We start from the raw sequence: 10,718 nt of genomic DNA on the forward strand, positions 1-10,718 counted from the left end.
ATCAAAATATTATTTAGATAATTCATTTTGTATTGATTTTAATTTATAAATATTGAGTTAATCTAAATTTGATGCTGACTTTTATTTTTAAATCATCAATTATCTAATGCGACCAATCACGTAATTTTGACAACAATCATTATGTGGAAAGAAAATTAATTTTCACAAAATGTATTTAAACATTGATTTTTGCATCAAATAATTAAATAAAAAATTGAAGATTCAACTTTTTGTAAAAAATTACAATTAAGTCTCTATTAACTTAACATCTACAGACAAAACAAACTTGCGAATTAATCTAACATGGCTTGTCGAACAAACAGGAATATGAATCGAACTCTTACAAACTAATTTATTTATTAAAATATTTAAATTTATAAGAATTTGAAAAGATAGTTATAAAAAAAAACCTTTCATTGACTTATATAAGCAATGCTGACAATTTTTTTAATATATATTTGTGTATTACATTATTTATTGAGATGTGAAATTTTAATAAAAAAAATTAAAAATACATAATTTTAAAAAATCAAAATAATTAATATTATAATAGAAAATTAGACAAATATTATAAAATATTTTAAAACAATATATATATATATATAAAATTAAATAAATAAAAAAAATGTGATAATTCATAGTTTGATTCCTACACTTTGAGTCAATTTTAAATTTATTTTTCTAAGTATATAGTTTTTTATTTTGTTTTTTATGTATACTAAAAAAGTATTTTAAAATACATTTATCAATCACTTTACAAATTAACATTTTTTTGTTAAATATATTTTTCATTTCTTTTTTATTTAAATATGTTCAATAATATTAATTATTATTTTTATTTAATAATAATATAATATTCTAATATTCTATAGTAAGTAATAAAAATCTATATTTAAAATAATTAATTAGACTAATTATTGTAATAATTAAAATCTAATTAATTAAAGAAAATGATCAAAATAATAAAAATAAAATTATTTGGAGATAAATCTATAACTCATTTATCTTAAAATAATTTTAGAAAAAAAGCAGGATTAAAATAAACAATTTATGATGAAATGAGTTACCTATATCATCTCTCAAAATTATTTATTTAACCCTAATATATGAAAGAAAAAAAATTAGTAAAATATTTGCCATATTTATTTTTAATATTTTGTATATTTTAAAAAATCAAAATTAAAGTCAAAAGGGTGAAAGAAAAATCAATTTCAAACAAATCCTTAAGATTTTAAAATAAAAATAAAATTCGTAATCAGGTGTAGTCGAAATCGGGAGATAAAGTGCAGTCGCAACCAAATTCATCGGATGAGCATCGGATCTCTATCCTACGCTCTATGTGCGCCCGCGTAGCCCATTGTAGTGGAAGGAGCGCACGCTCACGAGGCACTGGATTGGCTAACGCATGTTAGCCAGATCGCTAACGGAACGCCTAGACGCAACGGTAACTTAACGGATCTCTGACGGAACGTCAAAACGCGCGTAAAACGACGCCATTTTGGTCTTCGATCGTCTTCCTCATCACGACACCGCGAAGATAAGGATGAAGATCCGTCTTCGATTTGTTCAACTTTGAACTCAGTCGATAGTCAACAATTTCTACTGATTTAAAGGCTGAAATGATCACCCTACCATGGTAATCATTTCTCCTACTTCCATAGGGATGATTCATCATATATCTTCAAGTGGCTGGAAGAACAACTAAAATGTCATTAATGACTTTTGGCTGATTCATTCCACTTGAAGCCTCCACCGACTTAGGGATGCTATAAATACATCTCGTAAGTCATTTCGAATGCAAGTGATAACATCTCAAGCCTTAAATAAAAAATTTCAAAAATCCGCCATTGAAGCTCAAAGCTTCTGATTTTTCGAAAATTTCGTATAAGACCTTAAAACTTGGATCTGAGCATCCCAAAAGCTTCCCTAAGGAAAAAGGAGTGTTCTCCAATCCTTGGTAAGGTTCAAAACACCATATACTTCATATTTACAATTTCAAATTTTTATATTTCAAATTGCATAAGCTTGTATGCTTGTTGGTTATGGTGTTTTATGACTGAAAATTCATCCCTAGATGATTTATGAACTTTCTAGATAGTTTAGAAATAATCAATCAACCTAAAACGGAAGAACCCAAATTTGAATTTTCAAGATCAAAAAAATGTATTTGTTGTTCTTGGGTTAATTCTGTCAAATTACAGCCCAGAAAACATCCCAACATGATTGTAATGATGTTGGGTAACTATTTGAATAATGTTTAATCCATCCCGATCATTTTGATCAAAATCAAAATTTTCAAAATAATTAAAAAATTTGAGTTCTTGGTTTGGTCAAAACGAATAACTAGTGTTCTTGTTTTTGTACAAATCAAGTATATGAGATATAAGGAAGTTATTGGTTAGCTCATTTCTCCTAAAACAGCCTTAAAATAAAAAACTCAAAATTTGATCACAGACTATTTTGAACGATTTAATCATCATCCAAGTTGATTGATACCTTGAGATGATGATCAACATATTCTCGAGAGTTTAGCTTGGACCAAAGAATCCAAGTTAAAAAAATGAATTTAAAAAAATGAACTTTGGTGTTCTTGAGAACTGAGGCTTGTTAGCCTAGAACCAAGAAATTTGAACCTAGGACAGAGATCCAAGACCGAGAATTTCAATAGGACCGAGAGGTCCGGTCGAGAATTTTAATCTAAGACCGAGAGGTCTAACCTAGGACCGAGAAGTTTGACCTAGGATCGAGGATCACCGAACTAGGACAGATGAACTTAGCCCAAAGCTAACCCAGGATTGGTGGATTTATACACCTAAATCGATGAACTTAGTTTAGGGTTAACCTAGGACTGGTGGGTTATACACCCAGACTGGTAATCTCAGTCAAGGACCGAGAGTCCTTAGCACCCAAACTAAGGATCTTTAGACCCCGACCAATAAAAACGGACTCAAGGCTTAGGATTTCAGTCCCAAGGCCTGTTTTGTTCCACTTTTCAAAACCTAAAATTATTTTTGTAATTTGGGACCTTCAAACCATTTTTTAAAAATCCCAAAAAAATTAGAAAATGATTTCAAAATATTTTGAGATATTTTCATAAAAAAAAAATATTTTAACTAAGACCTGTTTCGTATTTATTTTTAAACCCTAACACGTTTAAAATGACTAATGTTTTTAGGTATAATCCTCCCTAGTTATCGTCAGCAACATGTACTAGCATTTATATATTGTTGTTTCAATATTTTAAAATAACGTTAAAACCTAAAAGCACGTTTAAGACCAGAAGATTAATTGGTTAAAACTCAAATGTTATAGAATCGATTTTCAAAAGTCAATTTTATAAGTAGAGACCGTTTTCTAAACGGACACGGAGGATGAAGCGCAAAAGCTCTTTCTCGATTATCACCAAACTACGAACTAAAAGAAATAATACATTTCTATAAGTATGCAAACTATTTTTTATTTTCAAATATTAATTTGCGACTATGTTTCAAATAAATAATCTTTTAAATTAATTATATTTAATTAATTTAAACTAGCGGATTTCTAAAAAAAAATTGTGATTTGATTACCGTAAATTCCCGAATTATTTAAAATTAATTATTTTTAATTAATTTTAAAAACTGTCAAGAATTATTTTTAAAAAAAATGTTTAAATATTTTATTTTAAAAAAATATTTCTGACACATCAACCGATGTTGAAATACTTAAACTTCGAACTTTTCACGAAAACCATTAATAAAGATTTATCGGGTTAAACTATATAAAATAAATATAATTAAAATTGTTTGTTCACATTATATCTAATTAATTAGGCTATATTATTTGTATATTAATGATAATACAAAAAATATATATATATACATAAAATGAAAATAATTTAATTTTTTTACTTAAATTATCTCAAATCTCCTGAATTCTATCGTGAACATGTATTCATCAGACAATTATTTTATAATAATATCATACTATGTTCTAAATAAGTTTTGGAAACTATGGTATTTGGGCAATATTTTTTTTAATTTATATAAATATATTTTTATTTTCAATATTTTATTGAATATTAATTTAAATGAAATAATATTATAATTTTTAAAAATTATATATATATATATATATATATATATTATTAACAAATTTAATAATATTTCTCTATAAATAGTTCATTCATTGGTAATAAAATATGTTCTACACAATGTTTGATTTTATAATATATAAATTTATTTTAAAAATATGAAAGCACGATATTAAAATTGACAAATAATGGTTCGTATAAATTATGTATATAAGTTTTTTCTAATAAATATATGTTTAAAAAATCAATTATACAAGTTTGTCTATTTTATAAATGATAATTTATTTGAATTTTTAAATATAAAATTATTATTTTTAATTTAATTAAAATACAATTATAAATCTGAAATAAATTATTAACTTAAAATTTTAAAAGTTTAAGATAATAATTTAATATTGTAAAGTTAAAAAAAAAACAAATTAATAATAATGCTATATATTTTTATTTATTTTTTAAGTTCAACAAATTTAAAATTTAATATAAATTTAACTAGTTAAAGTCTTACAATTGTAAAATATTAAGAGTTCAACCATATTGGGCTGGACCCAATGTACATAATAACTATAGTTATATCTTGGGTTGGATCTTCTTAAGGACTATTGGTAAGGCATGGGCCATGTGCTCTAGTACATTGAACATATATTACTACTTTTTGCTCATCAATATATTTTACAATAATTATTATTTTACCCAGATTATTTTTTTTAATACAAAATTCACACACACATATATATATATATATATATATATATATATATATATATATTAAAAATGGATATAATTGTAATTTCTTAACTATCTAAGAGTTGGTTGGAATTGTAGTTATTGAAATAACTTAAAAGAGAGAAAATAATAATGATTATTGTTGATTTTGAAAGATAATAATAATTTTTTGTAAAAATATTTACAGGGTATTAATATATATAAATAAAATAAAAATAATAACTTTAAATATAAAATATTTTAGTATTTTGATTAATGAATTAAATGATATGATAAATAAAAAAAGAGTAAAATAATATTTGAGTGGAACCAAACAAGGCCATTATTTTTTTGGTTAACATGTTATTGTTTCTAGACATTAGAAGCTATCTCAATGCTAAGAACTATTTTAAGAAGTTGGTATTACATCAATAAATATGTCACAAATTACAAAAAGTAATGAAAAAAGATTGTGGATCAAGCAAAACTTATGTATAAAAACTCAATTCAAAACAAATCATGATTTAGAACCATGAACTGTTAAGTCCAAATCTTGGTCACTTTCAATCACCCAAAAACTTCAAAATAATCATCAAAACACTAAGGATCATTCCTCATTTAAAAGAGATCCAATTTAGACCAATAAATCAACCCATTACTTGAACTCTAGCACATAGGGATTACCTATTAACAATATTCAAAATTTGAAACTAACCCAAAAAAAGATAAACCACAAAACCCAACACAAAAAGATGTTGAACCTAAATGAAGGTTAATTAATATGACTCCATACCAACACAAAACCATTTATTAATATCTCAAAAAAAACTTTACTAGATGAAAAATTAAGTTCCGTGAGTTTTTAAATTATTATAAGAGTATTTTAGGTGATATGATTGAGAGAAAATTTATAAAAAAATATGATAAAATCCTTTAAAAAAAAACTCAAAAACCCATATCAAACTAGGTTCATGTATTGGAAGCATTCTCAAAATCGATATCTTCTTTGGGATTTGTGATGATGCAATTTGCACTGTTGCCCCATGTCATGTATCATTTCTCCTTTATTTTCTCATTAAAGATATCATTATTTATTTCCAACTTGCATTCCAATTAAATATAATTTATTTTTGAGTCACAACAGTGCCACTGCAACCATTACATATTTCTATCAATCATTTTCACATACATAATTTAATTTTAATAATTATGTTAAGAAGTTCTAATGAGATTCATATAGTTTTAAACATATTGTCATTCGGCTGTTTTATCATCATCAACACCACAGTATATATATATATATATATATATATATATATATATATATATATATATATATATATATATATATATTATTATATATGGTCAATTATTATGAATAAAAAGAAGTGCTCACATCTTGGAGGAGATAAGATTGATGAAATCAAATCATATAGCTTCTGTTGTCCTTTCATCTCATACCAAAAAGCAATAATCCGAATTGATACTTTATCCACTTCAAAATAATATAAAATAACATTTTTGGATCAAATTAATTAAATATAAATGTTATCCTTTTATCAATTTCAAACATATATAAAAGTTTTGTTAGATCTTGATCAAGTAAATGATGTTATTTTTAATTTTATTTTTATATTCCTTATGTCAAATCTCCTGTAGCTTAACATTAAGAGCAATAATATTGATTGTTCTTTTTGAAATTGATCCAAACACTGGAATTTACGTTAATCCCACGTTTCTTATGTTTAAATATTATTTAATAAAACTTAATTATCAGTTTGTTTGTACTATAAATGTAAATAGCTCATTAACATAAAAAAAGGGTCTTATTTAAGAGATATTAAATGTTTTGATTATTATTAAAAATATTTTGAGTGAGTCATGTTAATCTCTTAAAAATAAACACACAAAAAAAGTCAATAAATTAATGTTTAAATCAAAGTAATATTATATTAAAAACATTGAATTAAATAAAAAAAAACATATATAATCCAAACATGTCATAAGTTAATTTATGCGCATATTCTTTAAACCTGTCGTTAACTTGTAGTTAAAAAAAAAACAAAAAAATATATATAATAATTGAACGCTAAAGAAGTTGAAGCAAACTTTGCCACAAATGCCCAGATAATATGATGATTAATTTTTCAAAATACATTTTATTAACAATTCCAAAGTTTTTAATAACATATATCTAAATAATGATATAAAGTTGCGATTACAAATTTAATAAATTCTAAAATGAAACAAAATATTAGTCCGATCTTATAGAATTTGATGATTTTATCTGTGTGCAGTAACGAGAGTTTCAATGAATCTCAATCCATCGAATCGAGGCGCGAATTTCTCCGATGAAGAAGAAGAAGATCCAGATCCTTCCAATCTCTTGTTCGAAGACGACGCATCTTCCTGAGAGAATCAATCAAACACCGATCCAATCATCAGATCTTTCGAATTAAACGAAAATAAGAACAGAACAGAGTATCTAGCTGGATAGCTAGGTTGAATTTATAGTTAGATCGGAGATTGAGAATTACCTCGCAAGATCTGGGCGGCTTGGAAGAGTTTGACGACGGAGTAGATGAGACGGCGGTGGCGGAAGCTGCGGCGACGTATGCGGCGGCCAGAATACCCGATTTCTTCATGATTTTGAACTGAGAGAAATAACGGAGAGCCTGATCGGGAAAATTAGGAATTGTTTTCCGGCGGAAATAATATGATTTACAGCTATGATGAAGAAATCTTCGACGGCGCGGTATTTATAACGTGGGGGAAACGAAAGAAGGCCTGCCTGGTGATCAGCATCTAGCATTTACGCGGCAACCATTCCTCATTACTTAAATTACAATCTTACCCTTCTTTGTTTTCTCATTAATTAATTTACAATACATATAAACATGTTTCCATTTGACTTACTATTATTTCATATTAAAATACTCACCAAAAGATGAATATTACTATTCAATTTATTATAAATAAATTTGTGAACTATTTTAAATAAATCCTCGTAATGATTGGTTTGATAAATTTGTTTTTTTTTCTAATTAAATATTATTTTATTTTCACTCTTATTAATTATTTAATTAATTAAAATAATAAAATATATTATATTTTATTTATATTTTTTATTATTATATATTAATATATTTTATTATAAAAATATTTCTTTCAAAATTATTCATTTATAAAAAAATCGAGAATACGATTCAGACCTATATTTTATTTAGATTAAAGATATTGAAATAACTCAAAATATGTTAAAACTATTAATTTTCATATAAATATGAATGAGATTTGAATATGTGACGTAGCCTATTTTATGATTTGGATGATGAATGAAAATTTATATTGGTTAGGTTTATTAAAATCATAATGATTTATAAAATAATTGTGATATTAAATTAAGTTTTGAGGATGAGAGAATAATATACCGTAATCTGGTTGAAAAAATAAAATAAATTTTCATTCATTTCTTTTTTGTCTCATTTTATTTTTTTTAATTAATGAACACATTATTCATTCTTCGTCTTGTTACCTCCCAAAATTTACTCATTTTTGTCACTCCTCTAAAAAGAATTAGTTATGATCAAGATTTGAAACTGGTTTGAAAATTGAATTATTTTTAAAATTTTATTATTATATTATGAGGAGCGATAAAGAGAGGGAATTTGGCGAGGGAATTTGGTGAAGAAATGACTTGGCATCACCTTCATTGGTTGGTTGGAAAATGTAAAAGTGGGAGGAAAGAGAGAAATCATTTGACAAATTCTCTCACAAAATTCCCCACCTAATCATTTCTCTTATATTATATATCATTTTAATAATTAAATTATTAAATTTATTAAATAATATAATTTTTCTTAATTAACAAAATTTTTAACTCGTAAAAATGAATTTATTTATACCTACATGAAACAAGGTATTAAATTTTGAAGGCAAGACGGCAAGAGGGTGGTTGTGTAATTAAAGAAATGGTGCGTGGCAGTGTGGGACTTTTAATTAATTAATTAATTATTTATTTATTTATAATAAAGACATTTGACAAGTTGAGACTTTGCCTTGAGAGTAGTGCTGATTGGCTGATATTTCAAAGTTGAGAATGAGATGTCATACGTCTGTAAGGTTGTGTTTTTGCCACGGTGCCTCTTTTATTTTACTTGTCACAATTTATTTTCCATCCCCAATAATGTTTTTTTTTATTAAAAATTTAACTAGACTCTATTTATAATTCCTAATTTCTATTTAAGGAAGTTTACATAATAAAATTAATTGTCCATTATCACACCAAAAGTGATCGTATGAAAATAGTCGACCAAAATGTCATAGGTTGAATTTCTACCGGAACACTTTTAATGAAAACGGAGGACAATAACGGTGGAGTGTCAGAGTGTCATATTAGTTCTTCTTAATTAAAAAATATATTATTTATTAATCATATAATTAAATTAGATGCAAACAATCCATTTCCCTGATAAAGAAAAAAGAGAACAAATTATTGCTTAAGCTATTATTAAAAAGATAAATAAAGCATTGAAGATGCCAGAAAATGAATGGAAATAATGGCCATAGGGATGGGGATGGGACTATACTATACACTAACAAATCAAAATAAAGTGATTTGCATGACATATGATAGAAAAAAAATATATGATTATCCCATTTTACTTGTTGTATTTTATTTTACAATATAAAAGAAAGAAAAAAACTTAATTAATTAGGAAATAGATTCATTTTTGTGCACAACTTCACAATATATAATATTAATTTGAAGGTAAAAAAACATGATATATAATTCTTTGAAAATTATAAAATAGATGTAATAAATAAACACAATTTCTTATTCAACACATGGAAAGGTAAAACAAACCAATATAATTACATAACTCCTAAGTTATTTAAATTGTTTTCTAAAAAAAAGTGCATTGAACAAGTAATTAAAATTAGGTTATTTAAATTTAAATAGTTTATTATATTATATCGGAATAAGTTTAATCGCTATCACTGCTGCTACTACCACCGTCATGACCATGTCCCTTGCCGCGTTCATGTCCTTCCTTCTTCTTCTTTTCCTTATTTTTCTCGCCTTTGTTATGACTATCGCTGCCATGAATTTTATCCTTAATATTCTCCATCATCCCATCTTTATGTTGTCCGGTGTTTTGATGATCCTTATGGTCGCTCGATGTCGTTTGATGCTTAGTTTCTCCCTCGTGTCCTCCGCCATGAAGTTTTTCCTCTATTTTATGGATTATTCCCGACATCTTTAATAAACTTTTTTTTAATCTATAATTGATTATTAAAAGTTGAAATAGTTTTACATTTATAGTGAACCAGGATAATTTTACAAAGATGTCTGGTCCACAAGTAAATATAGCAACAAATCTGTTATCAACGTGATCGTAGCTAGCTAAACTATATATATATATATATATATATATATATATATATATATATATATATATATATATATATATATATATATATATATATATATATATATATATATATATATATTATTTTCACCTTTTGTAATTTCCTTTAAAGTGTGAGATTTGAATTAATTGTCTAAGTGAATTAATTAAGGTGCACAAAAATTGGTCATAAAGAATCAAAATATTGTAGAAAGAAAAGAAAACCATATTAAGATTTAAGAAAATAATTGGCATATTTAAAAAATAACATATAGTGGAGGTGAATATACTCTCCTAAATTAATATTTAAATCTAGTTTAAAATGACAATGAAATATATATATGATTAATAGTAAATAGTGAAATAAAAAGTCAAAAGAATATATGTCGTGATTAAACAATAACATAAAAGGATATAATTTTATTTATTTATAATTTGGTCAAGCTTATTGTCTCTGTTTCATAATATTAAACTTATATGTTTCATCGATTTTATCGTGTTTTTTTTATTTGTTTTAATTATTCAGTTTTTTT

At 25.2% G+C, this 10,718-nt stretch overlaps 2 protein-coding genes across 2 annotated transcripts; both read right to left on the minus strand.

Moving 5' to 3' along the window:
• Window positions 1-6,962: 6,962 nt before the first annotated feature.
• Window positions 6,963-7,523, minus strand: LOC124927908. Its single transcript, XM_047468413.1, has 2 exons — window positions 7,312-7,523; window positions 6,963-7,183 (listed from the first exon to the last, which is right to left on the minus strand). Exons 1-2 carry the CDS (start codon window positions 7,417-7,419, stop codon window positions 7,058-7,060), a joined length of 234 nt encoding a protein of 77 aa, XP_047324369.1. The 5' UTR covers window positions 7,420-7,523; the 3' UTR covers window positions 6,963-7,057.
• Window positions 7,524-9,762: 2,239 nt separating this feature from the next.
• Window positions 9,763-10,035, minus strand: LOC124924852 (protein SRC1-like). Its single transcript, XM_047464841.1, has one exon. The coding sequence runs from the start codon at window positions 10,033-10,035 to the stop codon at window positions 9,763-9,765; it is 273 nt and encodes a 90-aa protein (XP_047320797.1).
• Window positions 10,036-10,718: the final 683 nt, after the last annotated feature.

Source organism: Impatiens glandulifera, chromosome 2 (genome assembly GCF_907164915.1).
Source record: "Impatiens glandulifera chromosome 2, dImpGla2.1, whole genome shotgun sequence".
Classification (NCBI taxonomy): domain Eukaryota; kingdom Viridiplantae; phylum Streptophyta; class Magnoliopsida; order Ericales; family Balsaminaceae; genus Impatiens; species Impatiens glandulifera.

What these genes read in the sequence shown, in the direction of transcription:
- LOC124924852 (XM_047464841.1), bottom strand. Translation starts at nt 10,035, where the DNA reads ATGTCGGGAATAATCCATAAAATAGAGGAAAAACTTCATGGCGGAGGA.
- LOC124927908 (XM_047468413.1), bottom strand. Translation starts at nt 7,419, where the DNA reads ATGAAGAAATCGGGTATTCTGGCCGCCGCATACGTCGCCGCAGCTTCC. An exon ending in AGCCGCCCAGATCTTGCGAG is followed by an intron (nt 7,184 to 7,311) that starts GTAATTCTCAAT and finishes TGATTCTCTCAG; the next exon opens with GAAGATGCGTCGTCTTCGAA.